Source organism: Psammomys obesus, unplaced genomic scaffold (assembly GCF_907164565.1).
Source record: "Psammomys obesus unplaced genomic scaffold, mPsaObe1.curated_primary_1811, whole genome shotgun sequence".
Classification (NCBI taxonomy): Eukaryota; Metazoa; Chordata; class Mammalia; order Rodentia; family Muridae; genus Psammomys; species Psammomys obesus.
In genome coordinates, this window is record NW_026596040.1 from 788779 (window position 1) to 808099 (window position 19321).

The window sequence follows — 19321 nt, forward strand, 5'->3', positions numbered from 1 at the left end:
TGTAAAAAGTCCTTAGTATCTAGTGCACTGGCTTTGGAAGATCTACTGCGTTAAAAATTTCAGGTCTACCACTTCTGAGTGGGGGACTGAGTGTAAGTAAATTCACCTGTCTGAATCTTGATTTTCTGTCAAGTGAGGCCAAGATTGTAAATGATAATGTCCCAACGATGCTCCCAAGTGATGCCCTCTGTGGTATTTCATACCGCTACTTGGCCTGTTACCTTGATGTTCTGTAGTGGCACAGTCTACAGGATATCCCCCCTAGTCATTCCAACTGGAACCTCACCTGGGGCTCTTCGCTGTGGCTGTTTCCTGCAGATCCAACCGGCACCTCTGCAGATTCTTCAGGTCCAGCAGAGAGGATGGGGCGGGGCTTGGCTGCGAGGGGCGAAGAGTGAAGCCCCGAAGCTTGCAGCAGTTAATGTTAGCACACGTGTGGGCATAGGAAGTAGAGCCCAGGGAGTTTTTCAGTCATCTCCTGCTTAATGCATCCAGATGCATCCATAATTAGCCCTTGCCTCTGGCCTCCAGGCCCAGGTGGGCTCCAGAAGGCCCACACTGCCGCCAGACAAGAGGCCTTAAAGAACACCGGGCAGACAATTGGAATGCCATTTATCGTGCGAAACACAATAAAACCCCGAGCTCTCTTCCTGTCTCAGAGACCCATAAATTATGAAAATTATACCTGCCTCGGGCCATGGACATATTGTTTTATTAAAGTTCCGATGAATAAACTTCAGGTCTCTTAAAAATGTCCTCCCGGCTTTCATCTGGCAGCACCTCCAGTGTCGGGCAGGCTGCCTGGGTCTTTCCGGGGGTTCATGCTTTGGAAAGTTAGATTCACTTCAAGCTATTAACTACCGAGGCTGGGTAGATGACTGGAGCTGAGCTCACTAGGGCCTCTGGACCACCGGACAAGGCTGCAGACTTGCAGGGGTACATGCTATGTATCAAGAGTTGCCCACACCAAGCCAAGCCCTTTGGACTAGAGACAGTGCCGGAGACCCTGCACAAACCAGCCAGGTACTGTTAGCACTGAGCTACAGGCTGAGGCCCGCCCACTCCTTCTTCGAACAAGTGCCATGTGGTTATGTACAGGAAAGAGTGTTAATACAACCTTTTACTTTTACATTTGATCACTTTCCAGCCTACTTCCCCAAGCACAGCCAGCGAAGCCTCGGGTTTACATTCTGTACGTTCACTAATTCCCCGTAACTTCCACGTCTGCCTCTCTAAGCAGCGGGCATCAGGCAAAAAGTCACTCAGCAAATGCTGACCTTTGGGGTCACCCCAAAGCCATCTGTAACTAGGAACTAATGAGGGACAAGGCCAGATGGAGAAAGACAAGGATAGCGGTTGTGGAATTCTCTTCTGGACACTCTTGGCTCCCTCCTGTGGGTGAGCAGACCTTTACTAATGCAACCAGTGAGTGACCCTGGTGAAGCCAAGCATGGTAGACACTCTTCAGGACCAGAGTGCCCCTGCTGTAGGGGCGGTAGAGGTTGTGCGGTCAGGAAACAGGAGGGCTTGAGACTATCTTTATTCAACTTCATTGGAGAATGGGACCTGGGGAACAAGCAGTGGTGGTTGTGCACACTTTTAACCCCAGCACTCAGAGGCAGAGGCAGGCAGGCTGTTAGTTCAAAGCCGGCCTGGTCTACGGAGTGATTTCCAGAACAGGCCAAAAAAAACCCAACAACAAAAAGAGCTGGATGTAAAGACTCAACGAGGTACAAGACTGGATCCTACTAAGCAGTATAAGATGCCCTTACTGCTTTAGTGAAAGTTTTGGTTTCTTTAAAAACTCAGTTGTTATGTAAACAGGCTTTTGTTTTAATCCCAAGTGTTGGCTATGCGACTGCCTTAGTTTGTCCACAGCTGGTAATAGCCTCATGTGGCTCAGAGAGAGGCACGGTCTTTGCCAGCTGCAGTTAGTGGAATTCTGAGGACTCAAAGAGGACAAATATCAGAGCCCAGGGAGAGGAAGGATCTTTACGACAGAGGACGAAGAAGGCGGCTTGTTTGTCCTGTTGTGTTTGCTGTTGCTAGACTGCTACATACACTGATGACCTCAGCAGGTGGAACTAAGTCTAAAGGGGTCTATCTATATCCCCTTTTCCTTCTAACCTTGGCTCTCTCCTACCTAGGGTTAGGGGCTTGGAAGGGAGGTAGAGGCTTAAGAAACCCTAAATAAAACAGCCTTAAAACTAGCACCTACAACTGGTGACCGAAAAAAACAAAAAATAATCAAAAAAACAAACAAAAAACAAGCACAGTAGTTAGTACCTATTTTTAACCCGAGAACTTGAGTTTGATTAGACAAGCCACTCCATGACTAGGAGGCCTTAGAGATCAAAAGACCTGGTCTGAGGTCTTATTGGTCCAGCAAAAATGAAAGAACCTGTTAAGTGCACCAGTTTGGCTTCTTGAAGCCTCTATATTTGGGGGTACCAAGGCCAAAATTTGGTCCTTCCTTTTTCCTACTTTTCCTTTTTGGTTGTCCTGGACTTCTGTAAATCAGGCTGGCCTCAAACTCCTAGATCTGCCTGCCTCTGCCTCCCCGAGTGCTGGGATTACAGGTGTAGGCCTGAGCTAGCATTATCTTGGGATAGTGAGGCTATCACAAAAAACAAGAAAACTCAAAACTCCAGAAACCCTGTGCAGGGGAACCAGTGACCCAGGAAGGGTCGCCTGTGTCACGTGACAGCAGTCAGCTCCCCTATGAAGTGTAGCTTTGTTTGGTGGCTTTCAGATTATTCTAGAGGTAGGATGAGGGTCCCCCAGTCCAGACACCCAGCCCACTTTGTGCGTGTGCCCACGTGGTGAGGATGTCAGAGAACTGAATACAACACTCAAGAGAATGGCGGCCACGTGTATATTTAACAATATATATATTTATAGATATCTTCTAGATCAGTACATTCAGTTTTTAACTTGTTTTTTCTTCACAAACAGAAGAACTCTTACAATAGTAGACTTTCTAAAATAAATACTATTAAAATAGAGCTTCAAAATAAATATTTTTTTACAAAGGAAACCGTCTGTGGTAACTTTTTGTGGTGGGGCGAAAAGGGGCTACAGTGAGGGGAGAATGGGACGGGAATGGGGTGGAGTGGGCACCGGGCACAGCGCTACAGCTGCTAACAGGAAATCAACCATAGGACGCAAGAGAAAGCTAAGAAGAAACAGCGCAGTCACCCACAACAAGAACGGTAACACAGGACCGACATCCACCGTTACAGAGCAGGGAGGGCAAGGAACTACTTAACTCACCAAATGCAAAAACCAGGAGGCTGGTGAAGCCCCGGCTGCTCGAGAAAGCTGTACAGTGCAAATTCATGCTGCGCGCTCACCTCGGGCATTCCTTAGAGCAGCCCTGGCCTGACCAACGCTGTACCTGTTGTTCCCTTGGCGTTGTGCTCCAGCTGGGCCCATCAACGCAGGATGGACCGGCGCAAAGAACCCAGCGCAATCACAAGGATGCCTTGGCTGTACCTTCGAAGGCTTTGCTAGCCTAGACCCGGGGGGGAGTGCTGGCCTTTCCCCACAACGGGAAACCAAGTAGCCAAGGCACTGCAGCTAATGTCCCAGATGGCATCCTTAGCCCCAGGCACAACTGTGACCCACTCCAGGACTGGAAGTGGGAACCAGCTGGCCCTCTTGAAGAGATGTAACTCGGCCAGGCAAGCCACTGACGCTAGCGCAGAAGTCAGAAACAGTTACGGAAACGTTCTGTGTCTGTGAGAGCCTGTACCCTCGGTGCCTGTGGACTTGTCTGAGGAAGGGGGTGGGCTCCCTCCAGCCAAACTACCACCTTTTTGTGTATGTGTTCCTTCCCGTGTGGAGGTGTTTGCCGAGAAGCCAGAGAAAACAGAGCTGAGGAGAAGCCACAAAGCTTCCTTTTGCTCCTTCCCTTCACCACTGAGCAAGTGGACCCCCAAGGTAAGCCCCCGGGGGAGGGGGAGTTCTGCAGACATCCATTGGCGCGCCAAAACAAGGACGGGGAGAGAAAGCAAACCAAAACCCATAAAAATCCGTGTTTACAGCTATGTACACAAAGTCAAGGTTCAGGAGGGGTTGCCAGGAAACAGGGTCTGTGCGGCAGAGGGTCAGTGTGTGTCTAAGTGTCACATGTGCACACACGGTCTATGTAACTCAACTGTCCACAGAGGTGTGTGGACCAAGATCACCAAAGTGCAACTTGCCACTGGGTCAACTGTCCTGTGGAGACAAATTGAGGGAGGGACCCCGGGGGCAAAGTTCCCAGGATGTTTAGAAAGAGTGGACATGTGCGCTATCATTTTGGGGGCTTCCCTCCACATATCTCATCCGAGGAAAACATTTCCAGCCCCTTCAGCAAGCTTCTGATACATTCAATTAGTGTTAAGTGGTTGGCTGCACGAGTTTTCTTCTTCCGTCTTTCCTTCTGATCTGTGCAAGAACATTGCCGAGGGTGGCAAGGGCAGCTACACGGATTAGCCATAGAGAATGAAGATGCAGTATTTTATACTTGCCTTTTACAAGCCAGTAAATGTTACATAAATAAAGCTGAAAATAAAACCCTCCCTTCCTCCAATCAATAAATACCTATGGTTACAATTAACTTATTCTAAATCATAAGGTGTCACTACTACTAGTTTCCAAGGTGGGGGTGCGGTGAATCCTTGAGAAAGAGCATTAGGTAATTCCACTCACAGCTACCTGCCTGCTTACCTCCTTCCTGGGAGCAGCTCTGGTCCCACAGAACCAGAAATGCTGCACAAGATTTTTGCCTAATGCTCTCCCAATCTCACCTGGGGCACTTCTGACCCAAGCCATTTTTCGCAGCAGAGGCAGGGACAGGGACAAAATACCACACAAAGCAAAAACCCCACACGACAGAGGGGGGCAAGGACCAGAGACACTATAGCTTTTTGCATGCAACAAGTACCTACCCACTGGACGTGCTGCACTTTCTGAGTCCTTTAGCACCGTGAGAGAAAGAGTTGCTACGTCTTTGGGGGCTGTTGGGAGGGGAGGGTTATGTGTGCTGCGCACGAAAGTGGGGCTCAAACCCAGCAGCCCCTGAAGCCCATCCTCTCTGGGCTCTTCTGACTTCCCTACGGGGGCCTCCTAACACTAAAATAGACTCTGTTCATCACCTCTCTATTTACATGAAGACAGACGCAGCACTATACACAAGAGGCTATGACGGCAAGCAGCAGAATCAGAAGAAAACCCAACCCCAGCTCGGCTCAACTGTCATTCTGCCAATGGGAGGTGCGGCCTCTTCTTCGCCATTCTTGATGGGCAGGGAAATTATGCTCCTTGAGGTTGTATGCCCCCAGATTTTGAAATCAGCCCTTCCTGGGGGGTGGCCCAAAAGGAAGCAAGTTGTTGTTGCTATTATTATGTTTAAACACCATTAGCATCTAGTTTAATTAAACATATAAAAACATCACGACTGGATCCAGAGACCACAGCCTCAGACTCATTGGCAAAATGATATTTGGTCTCGCTTGTGTCACCCTGGCCTTCTTAAACCCAGCAAATTTCTGCAAAGATCGGAGTAGAGAGAGCTCAGGACACATAGCAGGCAGGCCAGTCTGTGATGAGTGGACACCCCCAAGTTAGTGACTGAAGCTAGGAGGAGCGCGCTGCCCAATGGCTCCTGATCCATCCTGTGGTCCAGGGAGGCTTCTGCTCAGTGGCGATTTTGTTCTCAGCCATCAAGTACGTATTACAGGAATCGCTACGGTGCACCTTCCCAAGAGGCCAAGGCCAACAGGCATGGACAGGAGGAAAAGATAGAAGTCAAGGCTCTGAGGGTCTTCCTCGAAGTAGTCCACCTTCCGTTAGGGCCACCTCCCAGGCAGGAGCCACAGACAATGGCAAACTGGGAGGGAGAGGTTGAGAGGAAGGCCTGGGAATGCCACTGAGTGGCTGAGCGTCCACATCAGTATGCACATCCGTGTTCCACCTTCTGAAACAGGAAAACTGGCCCCAACCACTACACCCTGACACTGTCACTGTCACTGCTGCTTGACATAAAGTTTCCAAGACCATCAAAATCCCCAAAATGTACCTTCATCCTTTTGGGGACTCAAGACTGGGTGGTAGTGTTCTCTGCCTGTTTCTTCCCAATCTAGGGTTTAGGAGAGGACAGATGAGCAAGGTCAGCCTCAGGAGACTGGCAGGAGGGACCACGTTTCCGAAGGCAGTGCCGACTCCAAAGTGTCAGAAAGGCTTGTCGGACCTGGTGGCCTTGGTGTCCCCGCTGGGTGCCTTGCAGATGACACTGTTCGTGTGCTTGCAGCGGCAACCAGGGCGTCTCAGGCGGTCGTATCCACGCTGGGCCAGCTTGACACAGCCTGTGGCCGGCAGGTAGCACAGCAGACAGGGCAGCACCACAGAGAGGGCGCCCATGAAGGACCAGCGGGCGCAGCAGTTGGAGCGGGAGCAGGAACAGGGATGGTCGGCGCAGGAGCCCTCATCATCCTCGTTAGTGCAGTGATAGAAGACGCCCTGCACTAGGCACATGCATGTGCCGTAGTTGACCAGGGTCTGGGCTGAACACAGGCACTCCTGGTTGCAGACCCAGCAGGAGGGCAATGTCCGGGGGGACGCACACTCTTTGCACTTACACTTCCCACAGGCCTCACACAGCAGGAAGTGCTTGTCTAGCTCTGGCGGAGCTGCCGGGCCCTTGAGGTCCAGTGGCTTACAATGGACCGCTTTGGGCTGGAGGCGCACAGCCCTGGGTGAGGCCTGCTCAGCCACCGGTGGTGGAGCCATGTGGTCTAGCAGCCTCTGGTCGGAGGAAGTGCTGCTGCTGCTGCTTACAGAGCTGGGCCTACCGCTAAAGGAGATCCAGTGGTGAGTAACATCCTGGTCGCAGTGGGCAGGGGTAGGAGCCAGCTCTGGGGGGCCACCCCGGGTCCGCTTGGGACCCACGGCGGGGGCCAGGCTAGGGTTGTCTATGTAGTCATTCTCCACGTGGCTGGTCTTCATCTGGTCAATGGGTAAGATGGTGAGTGGGTGCTGTAGCCGGCTGTGGGGCACTCGGCTGTCAAGGAGGGGCTGCACCATGACTGAACTCTGAGTCAAAGGGGCAACGCTCTGTGGGATCGGGGGCTCCATGAGGCTGGAGGTCCTGGACTGCAGCAACAGACAGGCTTCTAGGGGCCCTGGGGAAGATGAAGGAAAGAGAAAATGGATTCCCAGCATCAGTATATGGTCCGTTAATCTCCTACCCTCAATTTTGCATCAGGCCTCTGGAGCCTAAATAAAATGGGCACCGAATCCCTTCAATGAACTTCCCAGCAATTCCCAAACGCTTAAATGCTCAATAATGATAATACTGGTAGAAATAACATCTATTGGGCTAAGGTGCAGCTTGGTGGGAGAGGGCTTTCCCAGTATGCATCACAGGTTCTAGCTTCGGCATCAGCACCACGGGTAGGGTAGTGGTGAGAGGGCCAGGCATGGATAAACCCATCATCCTAGAACTTGGAAGGTGGAAGCAAAAAGATGGCTGTGAATTTGAGACTAGCCCAGGCAACAGAGTGAGAATCTATCTCAAGACCAAAAACAGAGCACAGTAAGTCTTAAGAGCACTGCTGGGAACAAGTTCTATCTTTTCAATCTGGGGGGAAGGGAGAGGAGAGTCTGAGGGAACAAACTTCTCTCAGGAGATAATCACTTCTCTCTCTCCTTCCACCTTCATGTGTGATAATGATTTTGAACTCAGGTCCTCAGGCTTGTGAACAAGCATGTGTACCTACTTAAGTCACCTCATGACCCTGAGTAACTTTTTTGGGGCGGGAGGGGGAGTGAGGGAGGGTAGGTTTCGCTCTGTAGACCTGGGCTGGCCTCTGGACTCGATGTATTTAACAGACTGGCCGTGAATTCACAGAGATCCACCTGCCTCCGTACTTTTGAGTGCTGGGGCCAAAGCTGCCGGAGTTCTACGTCTGTAAAAGGGGTTCTGGCAAGGACTAAGTAAGAAAACGCACACCTGGTATGCAGCACACAGCCGGGTACACAGAACATACTAAACAATTCATCACTGCCTCAAAATACAACCCTTTGGATTTCCTAAGTAAGCACTTTCCCGGCCTGCAGGAACTGTGCCGGGCACTGAGGGCTGGGCATGTGCTCAGTACAACAGCTCCTGTGTGCTCGCCGGAGCTCATCAGCTGGATCAACAAAAGCCTTCGCTTCGGGTACTGAGAAGGAAGGGATGTATCGATGCCTGCTCATCCAGGACATTAACCTATTACTCCCACTTCCAAGAGCAACAGCTGCCAGCAGCCAATAACCCTGGGTAGGTGAGCTCCCGGCAACTTGCATGGGAAATCCTCTCAAGGGGTACTCACATCGCCCATTTCCAAGTGCTGAGCTGAACATTCAGACTAAATGCTATTTACCAGAATAGCTAAGCCAGCCCTGGATCAGTTTCTAATTTCACTGAGAGAGTGCAATTTTAAGTTGGCATCCGGCCAGAGATTCAACTGCAGCGCCTGACACGGAACCCCAGGAAGTCACTTAAATCAAAGAGCGGAAACGGCTTGGTTCAAATTTAGAAAGTGCACATTGTTTTCTATTAGAAGTGCCATTTCCTTGCCTGCTGACCTTTACATTTGGAATTCGGATGGAGATCAATTTAAAGAAATAGCAGCAGAAGGCCAAGACCTCTGCTCAAAGGAGACACAATTTGGAATTCAAAGGAAAGATTACACTGTGGGAAGATTCCACAAAGAACTTCAAGGGACTGGGGGAGGGAAGGATGGAGAAGGGAAGGAGAGTCTTCATAAAGACAACAACACACACTGGGCTTGTGTGTTAAGAGTGGTGTTTCTCTAAATGCCTTTTCAAGACGCTAATGACAGCTCCTGTCTCTCAACGAAGTTTATCTTGAATCTTCAAAGGTATTGCCAAGGGGATGTGAGGTAGGTTTCTAGTTCTGTTTACCCTACTTGCTGGGACCATCTCAGTATCACAGGAGAGTGACACCTGGACTCAAAACCGTGGTAATAAAATGTTTTGTGGTGATGGAGAGAAGAGGCTGATGGGAACTCACTACTGTGCTTGCTCCTGCTTGGAGACAAGGGTTTGGTTACAAATAACTGAAGTGCCTTCTTGTATGTTTCTAGTCGACATGAAATAAAGAGCTAGCTCTACATAGAAAGTTCCTGCAGGGAATAAAGGGGGTGGGGTTACCCACAACATTGCTCTGCATCACCTATGTTGCTAAATGCAAAAACAGCAAGTCCTTTCTACAAGGCCCAACATTCACACAGGACACTGACTACTGCAGGTATTTCTTTATACTATTTCCCTGTCTGTCTTGGATAGTCTACCAGGTTGCAGGGGCCCCAATATTCTCTTCAGTGAAATCAGAACACTCATTCATTCATTCATTCAATTGCTTGTTTGTTGAGACGAGGCCTCACATTACATCTTAGGTTGGTCTGAAACTTACTATGTAATAGCCCCAGGCTGGTCTTGAACCCATAGAAGTCCTCCTGCCTTAGCTCCCTAACTGCTATGATGACAGCTACGTATGACCACAGTATGAACACACCATATATAGATCTGAGCATCACCTTTCTGGCAGTTTGCCTCAATCACCCACCAGGCCTGCCACTGAAGAACAATCCCCTTATCAAGGCAGCTTCAAGTGCACTGCTGTGGTCGGGGCTGGGCAGAAGCATCCATGGAGGGAGGGCATCTCTCAGGAATGCTACCTTTCAACTAGTACACTTGTTTCAAGAACGTTCCCAAGGCCTTGCCTCTAAAAGTTTGGGGTCAACAAACAGTCCAGTTAGTTGGAAGCCCCAGCTTCTAGTCCTGGAGTCTTTAATGGTTAAAGGGAGAAAAAAAATAATGTAACTTTCGCATAATATATAAAGTGTCACAGGTAGGATTCCCAGGTGCTAGCCAAGGAGTGTCTTAGCCAGAACCTTTCTCTTTGAACAACATAAGCCCCTGATTCCAGAAAGCCTAGGTTGGGAATACCTGCCAAAAAAAAAAAAAAAAAAAAAGTCCCTGGAAGCTTCAAGTGGCTTTACATTGGCCCTTGTAGCCAAGGCTTTATCTCAGACTAAGCCCAAGGCTGACCAAACTGCGGGAGAAAGGTACCCGCAGCCAGAGTCAGAACCATTCCCTACTCTGCTTTCCCAAGCAAGTTACCAAGACTCTGTAAAAACAGCTGCAGTTCTTGCAGATGAAGCAAAAAGCACGGGCAACTTTCAAGGATGTTCAGCGGGCCCTGGAATCAGCGGGGCACAGATTCTCCATGTCATGCAAAAGCCCCACCAGCAGACTAATTTGGAGCAGCCACTGGAGGCAGTGAGGATTCTGTTATCTACACGGCTCCCATCACCCTCAAGAGGCAGCTGTCAACATCTGCACTGAGGCCAGCTTTGAGAGTGGAATCTTGGCCCCCGATGACTCAGCTCTTTCAGGACACGTAGCTTCTGACACTTGGTTCCAGAAGGCATTTCTCCCTACCATAACCCTCTCAGCAAAACCCAATGGCTGGCTCCAAGAGCCGCTGCTCACACGCTTGCCCACCCCAGCCTCCGAGAGCCTAAACTGCCTGTCTTGACAACCCCTCAGCACAACCAGAGCTCTACTCCTTGTGCCCCTCCAAATCCCCAGGTCTGAGTTCTGTTCCCAAGATCAGTCTCTGCCCCTCAGTTAGCGCATTCCTGCAGGCGTTAAGTTTAATAAGCACCTCTGCTTCTCCTCCAAGGAAAAAAGAGATTCATATAATATAAATGGGACAGAAGGCTTTGCCTCTCTAAGCTGTTGGGAAAGGCTTGATGGTCAATTTGGAAGGTTCCAGACGGAAAAGACACCAACCCTGCACTTAGCCAAGGAAGTGCCTCACAGCCATATGATTAGGAACTCTCATGTGTCACCTCCCCTCAAAATAATAATAATACTAATAATTAAAAAATGTGAATTACTAGAAGGGGCTAACATTTATGGCACACTTCTTGGTGCCAAGCTTTCTGCTGCACCCTGCACCCACAGTCATTTATTTTCTCATTTAATCTTATCACCTTAATGGATAGCACCCATTCTGGAGTTAGAAATAAAAGGCGCAGGGCTGCGAGGAGAGCTGGTCAGCTGAGTGCTTGCACAAGCAGAAGGCCCTAAGTTCTGGTCCCCAAAGCAGTTTTGTCACCTCTGTAGCCTTACTGTAGGGAAAGTGAAGACAGGAGAATCTCCACAGCTCACTGGTCAGTCATACCACTGAATTCAGAGACCCCATCCTCACCTCCCCTGATCAGACAGAGGGACTGGAGAAACAGTTTGCTAATTAAGAGCACTTACTGTTCTTGCAGAGGGACCTGAGTTTAAGTCTCTTGCACCCACATGGTGGCTCACAGTCATGTATATTTCTCCTTCTAGGAGAAATCTGATACCCTATTCTGGCCTCCAAAAACTGCCAAGCATGCCTGTGGTATAAATACAGGCATGTATATCAACCCTCATACACATAAGTAAAACTAAGATAGAGAGCCACTGAGGGAGAAGGAAGAATGCACTTCAAAGCAAAAAAGGTCACGAGAGTAGAGCAAGGGACCAGAACGGGATTCATTTCCACACAGTCTGATGACCCTGTGGCCGAGAAACAGCCCTGCAGCCCTAGCTGACAACGACTTCCCTACCTCTGGGGATCCAAGTATACAAGCATCATTTTCTTAGTCATGGACCCTTCTGTAGCCTGCCCATTAGCCACCAGCCCTGGGGTGTCGAGCAGGGATGAGGAGAGGTTCAGGAACATAATCAGCAAATAAATGACTCAGAATAGGGCTTTTGTCCCAGACCCCCAGTTAAAAATTTCCAGTTAGTTTTTTGGTTTTGTTTTGTTGGCCAGTTCTGTCACTTCATCCTTCCTTTACTGTTTGCATTTTTATTCGTATGTATCTATCTCCCTTACAGGGTCTCCCTATAAAACCAGTCCTCCAAAGATAAGGAAATACTGCTGGGAAAGGGGACTCCTCCCTCACCTATCAAGTTAAGCTTTGGGGGTTTCTGGGGCATCTCTTGAGTTTCCAGTGCACGTGTAGAAGTGAGCGGAGGGAAGGCAAAGGAAGAGCCAGGCACAAGGAAACTGGAAGAGAGGCCTGCTGATGAGTCAGCAAGCTGCTCAACCCTTCCCCCCTTCCCTCTCAGTCCCTTGATCTGGGCTTGGTCTTGCAGCTCAGAGCTGCCTGTCTTGACCATCACTGCCAGTTGTAACTGTGGGAAGAGAAATGGACACAGGCTGCATGAAAAGCACCAAGAGGTATGTTAAATGTCCATACAACACACAATCTTTCCCTTGATTTACCCTAGCAAGGGGAGCTGGGAAATATGTGGAAAACCTGCTGGCTATACTTTAAAATTCTACAGGTCGGTTAATGACAAACTGGCAGGGCGTTCTGAATGAATGGGCAATTTCTGTGCTGCCCATTCAGGCTCAGGGGGTTCTCCCACAGAGGGTTGTTTAACCCTTTAAACAACTCAGAATAAAGGTCTTCAGGCTGCGGAGAGCCTGCCCACTCCTCTGCAGCAACATCACTGCTGAGTCCATTGTGCCACTATCCCAGCTTAGTTAATTAAGCTACAGCCAGACGATGACATTGCTTTTAAAAAGACTGGGGGGGGGGGGGAGCTAGTGAAAGCCAGGGACTTCCCTCTCTGAGTCTTATGAGGAAAGTCAATTTGTGAAGAATAGCCCAGTGGAAGAAGCAGAAAGCTTCTGGGCAGTTGAGTTTGTCTGAGGACACACCTTCACACACTCCCTACTTTACTAGCTCACGGCTGGCCATGTTAGGGATCAGGAAAGGATACACGGCCCTTCATCCTTTGTCCCAACATCAGTTTTCAGCCCTCTTCCCCATCCTTGTTGTATTTTGAACAGTTTAAACCAGCTTCAAGGTTTCATTTTGCTGTATGTATACCGCCCTATTCTTGTTATCTGTACAATATCCCATTAAGAGGAATCAGAAGCCATGTCACAAAGGAAGGGCAATGGACGGGAGCCCGCTAACCCGCTAACCAACCAGCAACATCCTCGAACTACACGAAGCTCTGAGCTGCCAGACCAAAGTGTAGGATGTGACCCAAAGCTGCAGACACCCGCTCGCTTGAAAGGCTTCTTCTTACATGTCATCAAGATGGTCTTATTGTCTCCCTAACCTCCACCAAGAAACAGAACTGACAATAGACTCTTAGCCTACTCCTGGGATTGAACAGGAAATGAGTCCCCCCGCCCTTCCCAGCCACAAACAGACTGACAAGGGAAACCCGCTGTTCTGCAAGTGGCCACCTGCCCCAGGGCCCCTTCCCTTCCTCCACTAGACCTAGAACATCTGTGCTCTCTTCCTCGCTTCCTTCACTGACTGGAGGCCCTTCCTTGGTAAGAACAACCCCATCACAGCTGAACAGCAGGGCCTCTTAAACCTGACCACATATCGTGCATACATTCCCCAATCCAATCAGCTGTCAGGGTCTGCAGGGTAGTCCCAGCTCCCTGGGAGCCAATAACCCCAACCTTTCATATCACACAGTACCTTGTACTTCCTGTGCCTTTTATTCAAAATGTCCTTAAGACTAAACCCTCCTACTAGCAGTAAAGGACTAAAAGTGTCCCCGTGCTAGCCACTCACTAGCAGCCCTATTGGCTAACCCTGGTTCCTCTGGCTCTTAAGGCCCATGCTTGGCAGGTCGTAGCCTGGTCTGAAAGAATCAATAATACAATTTCCCCTGAGTTAGTCATTGTTTCCTTGCAAAAAATCTGGTCACTGTGTTGTTCTTCTCCACGTTTACCATTCCTCTCATTCAAAAACCCTGTTGTGAACTGGGAATGGTGGAGCCTTCCTGCCTGTCAGGCCGACACTCCCGGAGGCAGGAGGATTGCTCCAAGTTAGAAATCAGCATGTTTTGCATGATGAGTTCCAGGCCAGCCAAAACCCTGTCTCAAAAAAAAACAAAACAAACAGCTCAGCAAGGTAGCACATCTGTAAAACTAGCACCCAGGATTACAGGAGGCAGAAAAATTAAGAACTCATGGTTATAGGTCTGGAGAGAGGGCTTAGTGGTTAAGCCCTGGATTTTCAGCAGATCTGAGTTTGGTTTCTAGCACCAACATCAAGCAGCATGTAACTGCCCCAGGAACACCACCTGCAGCGGTGCTCACGACCTCTGGTGTCTGCGGGCAACTGCGTTCACACGGAGGTACACATACACACGATTAACCTTTCTCTTAATCTTTTTTTTTTTTAATTCAGAATTAGCCTGTGCCTACAGGATAAAGCCCTGTTTCAAAGCAAGCAAGCCAGCTAGCAAAGAGCCAACTCCACTCAGTATATTCCCCTGACAAACTAAGACTACATAAGGAGCTCATGCCTCAAAAATAAATTAAAAATAATGTTCTAGGAGTCCAAAACGGGGCAGAAAGGTACCACATCTAGGGACATCAGAAAAGTGTAGTTTAAAGCCCTTTTGCATGATCCAAAGGTGTTAAAACCCCATAGTAACACATTTCAAAAGCCGCTTAATAAAGTGTTAATGGATTTTGTGTCTCCCTTAATTTTGGATCGCTTATTTGCCTTCATCTGTTTTCTGTTGTTTTAGAAAGTCAGCCAAAACTCTGGGCACATATAGTGCTAAGTTTGCAAGATAGTGAAAAAAAGGTATGAACTGGGCAAAGGGTGATTTCTAAATTCTGGACCGCGACACAGGCACAAAGCCCAGCCTCCCACCTGCCCGGAATGGGTCCATGTATTGTCTCTTACCACCAAAGCTGTGGGGAGGGAAATACGGAAAGGGTTGTGGGATTCAGCAGGAGGGCATGGACATCCCAGAAGGAAAGTGACTCCTGAGCTCAAGTCTAAAATTTCAGATGGAGTATAACCAAGGGATGTCATTAAAGCTCCCTCAACCTAACTGTCCATCCTGATTTCAGCAATCTGAAGGCCCACCAGCCCAGTACAACTGCTCTTGCCAGGCGAAAATTTTCCTGGAGCCAAGAGACCCTCCAAGAAACAGCAATAGAGGAAATTCAACTCCAGGGATGCCAACCTTACAACGTCTTTCTTTCAGAGAAAAAGCCTGAGCAACTGAAATCCTTCCCTTCCCGGACCCATAGGAAGGCACTAAACCAGGGTTAGAACCAGAAAATTTCAGATGTTTATGCTCCATTTGTGTGAAGATCCAGAGAACTCTGAATATTGTGAAATCCAGCAGTGCAATATTGGGTAGGGCCTTAGGCCAGACGGAATATATTAAGGGATTGATAAACCCCTATTTCCCAACTGCTCTAGGTCTCACCTTCCAATCTTCTACCGCCTACAGGCCTGTCAGAAAGGTTGCAGCACTGGTCAGCTACAGAGGATTTGCTTGGGTTCCTGCCCTCCCCAGGTTCCCTTGCCTCTCCTGAAAAAGGGGGGTGGGAGGTGGGGGGATCACACCACTGATCTGGAGAAGACTACCACTGGGGACTGAGGTCTGAGGACCCCAGGAATCTATCTTTTCTTTGCAGCATCGCAGGGTTCCCGGGAGCCTCCCTGCGCAGTAGGAGGCCTTCTGCCCTGAGCCAGGCCTGACAATATGGATGCCCAGCCAGCAGCAGCTTTTTCCTCTACTCTGCATGCAGTCCCCTCCAGCCCATCCATCCCTCAGCCCTTCAGGTCATGCAACCATCTTTCCGCCTCTCCCCTCCTCTACCCACAACCTCCAGCTCCCAATCAAAAGAATTGAGAAACCGTCTTCTTGCCCAAGAGCAGCTACTGTAAATGCTTTTTGATCGTCTGCTTGGAGAGGGAACTGGGCACAGCCGTGGCCCCAGTGATGAAGCCAAGCTCCAGCTGCCCGGCTTAGCCAAGCCCGGCCTCCCCCTTACCCCCCTCAATGGCCCCGTGGCCCTGGCGACTTCAAATTTTTTAGAACATACCGTCTTTATCCTCTATTCTCGGTGTTGTCAAGTCTGGTACCAACGAGGAGGGAAAGTGGGCACCTTATCTCTCCTACGCACGCAACCTCTTCCTCCGGCTCCCACACGCCCGGCGTTATGTAAACGCACCTTCAGCCCCCACCACAGCCTTAACGAGAGGCCCTGGGGCCCTGGGGCTTGGCAAAGATCGATGTCTGAGGACAGGGGAGCACCGACTGGCCAAGGAGCCTCGGGCCCAAAAGAGGCTAGGGAAGGAAGAGGCAAGGCAGTGGTACAGCATAAAATGAGACAGCCGAGCAAAGGTCAGACGGCCTGGAACCGCCTCGCCAAGGAGTGGGAGCAGAAAAGCCCGGTCCTTGGCCGGCCCTACGCTAACCACCCGGTAGGGAAGCATAAGGAAAGGAATCCCAGTCCTCCCTTGCTCGGAACCGGGAAAGAAAAAGCTACGTCGAGCATAGGCCGCTGAGGCGGGCCGGGAAGACCCACGGCAGAGTTGGCAGCGTGGGCACGGAGCCCCGGGGTGGGCGAGCCGCCCAAACCTCGGGCGCCCCCCCAGTCCCAAGCGGTCGCTCCAGAGCTAGCCCAGGGCTGAGGGGTTGCAACGCTCCAGGAGAGCAGTGGCAGAAGAGGCCAGGCCACAGGCAAACTCCCCGGACGTGCACAGGGCTTCCAGAGTCGCACAGGGCTCGGAAGCCCGGCTTGGCAATGCCCAGGGTCGACAACGCAGTGCCAGGCTGCGAACACCCCCAGCGCCGTGCCGGCCGGGCGCGCCTGGTAGCTGCGGCGAACCGCAGGGACTCGAGGAGGCGCAAACCGAGGGAACGGACACCAAAGCGGCTCTAAATAGCGCACCACTGGCCCCAGCCCGAGGGGAGCCGCGTCACGGCATTGAGGGGATACTTTTGGATCCCCAAACCGGCTGTGGACTTACTTTGAGGAGCTGCAGAGTCACAAGCATCGCTCCTGAGTCTGTGTAAATCCCCGAACCCTTGTGGGTCAGTCGCAGTTGTACTCGCAGACGCCAGTCAGAGGAGCCGGTAAGGCTCCTTGAGTCCTGCAGCACCAGCTCGGGGCTGTCAGGTCTGCTCGCTGCCGCGGCGGCGATGTTGCAACCCTTGCCTGGGAAAATGGCTTTTTTATGAATGGGAGGGCAGAGAGCTCCAGTGCGCACGCGCGCCGCCCGCGATTCTATGAATGGGTGGGCACAGGCGACCCTGTGCGCGCATGCGCTGCGCTCCTTTTTTTATGAATGGGGGGCCGGAAAAGAGCTTAACCCGTGATTGCTGGGGCCGGCTGTTGCTCCTTCAGGGGCCGTCGTTCTTTTACAAAAAGGGGTGGAGGTTGTTCCTTTTTTTTTTTTTTTCTTTTTAATGAATGGAGGGCGGCGGCGACTACTGCAGCTGGCTCAGCTGCGTGGGTTGTACCCTCCTCCCAGCCTGCGAGAGGAGGTAAAGGCCACCTTCACGCCACTGCGGGCTTGGGCAGGAACCGTCAGTGTGACTAGAGGGTGGGGGGCGCTGCGGCCTCCGGATCCTGGGCTCAGAGCAGGGTGGGGGAGGACACACCTCGTTCAGCGTATCTCTTGTCGCCGCAGGCGATGGGGAGTCGGGGAAGCGAGAGGACCCCTACTGGGGACCTTCTTTTCAAGATCAGTGGCGCCTGGGGACGTCGGGGGCAGGGACCTTCCAGCTGCGTTTGCCAAAAATTAAGAAAATGTCCTTTGTCTATTTCAAAGAAGGACTGGGTGGGGGTTGCTGAGAGAATCTGGCTCCCTTTCTAAGTGCAGACCACTCCCCCCCCCCCCCCCCCATTTCTTGGGTGTGGACAGTATCTGGGCCGAGGCCTCTTCCGGCTGCAGTACCCCCCGGGGCGATTCTGTCCACTCAGCCAGAGGCCTGGCCCTCACCTCTCAGCGCCCCGCCTCTCCCCCGCCCCAGTGTAATGTCCGCAGTGCCCCGGGCTTCCGCCCGCCCTCTGCTGCCCTGGCTAGGTGCCCCTTTCACTACTCGCGTCCTTGTCTTTCAGTCCTCGGAAGACGCTGGCCTTTGTAGTCTTGTGGTCCCCCGCCCTTTGTTGTAGAAGGCAGTTTTCCCTAAGGCTCCCCCTCCTCGCCCCCGTAAATGAAGAGGGAGAAGTGGTGAACTGGCCAGGTGAATGGGTGGAGCAGGCCACGGCAGGATGCTGCCGGGGTGGCCACGGTATTAAATAACAGGACTCTTGAGCCACAGAAGGAATAGAAATGGCCTGGGAGCCTTTCTTTGCTGGGGGATGAGGAGTGGGGGTTGGCAGCCCAAGCGGGTGAATAGAAGAGCCCCTCCATTAGGCCTGACTCCTGAAGCCTGGGCGCTCCAGCATGAGGCCCAGCTCCGCCGAGTAGCTGGGAAGCCTGTAGTCTTTAGGAGCCTGGGGTAGGTTTGGCTTTGATGTAGCTTAAGAGTCTGGATTCCCGGTAAGGTGTGTGTATCTTGATGGTGTTTGGCCTTCCTGGGTTATGTGGCTGTCTTTTTCCTCCTACGCCATCATAGGACCGCGCCTGGCTGTTGTCAGAGGAACCAACTAAAAGACTCGGCCCACGGCTGAGGTCAGGCTTGGGGCTGGGGCTTAGGCTCCATCACAGGCTGTTCAGACCGGAACCCAAGGTCACTGCGTCCTAGCTGAAAATGCCTTTGCAACACTCTGGCGCACTCACGGCTCAGTGATTACTTACTCAGTTCCTGGGACCAGAACAGTCTCCCGCGGAGCCTCAGCTTCCTTCCGGGTACAGAACCTCCATCCACAGCCAAGGGGGAGGGGGGAGGACGTCAGGACCTGCGTATAGTTATCACTGTTCCCATTTGTCAGATCTGGAAATTGAGGCCGAAAGCCCTGTATCTGATGAACAGAAGGGCTAGTAAACAGTGCTGAATTTCAGGATTTGCAACCCAATTCTCTCTACATTGAGTCTAAACCCCTCTCTGCCATCAGGGTCTGAGAAAACCTTTTTCTTGTCATTTAGACAGTTAAACAATGACATTTTTTTCCAGCTGGTCTTCACCCATGGCCCTTGCTCAGTTACAAATAACTCCTTTTTTTTTTTTTTTTTTTTTTTTTTTAAACTGTGGAGGAAGGAATCTAGCCCAAAACAGGGTTCGACTTTGTGATCCTGTCTTGATGGAGGACAGTGCCTAGGGTGGGGAGGTGGGGAGGGAGAGAAGCTTCAAGCCCCATTGTAGTGCCTGAGAGACACAGTCTGGCAGCACTTCTGAAGAATCCATTTGCTTGTCAGTGTGCTGCTGCCCTCGGTGATCGGGGGCCTCCGTGGTGGAGGACAGACATGCCCCCTTGCCCCTTGCCGTTAGGAAGCTCAGTCTTTTAGGAAACGAGTGAGTGCACCTTGAGCTCTGGCAA

General features: G+C 50.9%; 1 protein-coding gene across 2 annotated transcripts; it reads right to left on the reverse strand.

The window, feature by feature from the left end:
- Positions 1-2880: 2880 nt before the first annotated feature.
- On the reverse strand, positions 2881-17066 carry Spry4 (sprouty RTK signaling antagonist 4). 2 transcript variants are annotated; one of them, XM_055622841.1, is made up of 2 exons: positions 16866-17066; positions 2881-7166 (listed from the first exon to the last, which is right to left on the reverse strand). In XM_055622841.1, the coding sequence occupies exon 2, from the start codon at positions 7117-7119 to the stop codon at positions 6217-6219; it is 903 nt and encodes a 300-aa protein (XP_055478816.1). In that variant the 5' UTR covers positions 7120-7166; positions 16866-17066; the 3' UTR covers positions 2881-6216. The 2 variants fall into 2 exon arrangements, with proteins under 2 accessions (XP_055478816.1, XP_055478817.1); XM_055622842.1 differs by lacking the exon at positions 16866-17066 and adding an exon at positions 15935-16070.
- Between the last annotated feature and the right edge of the window lie 2255 nt (positions 17067-19321).

Excerpts from the sequence above, each read along its gene's own strand:
- Spry4 (XM_055622841.1), bottom strand. The coding sequence starts at position 7,119 with ATGGAGCCCCCGATCCCACAGAGCGTTGCCCCTTTGACTCAGAGTTCA.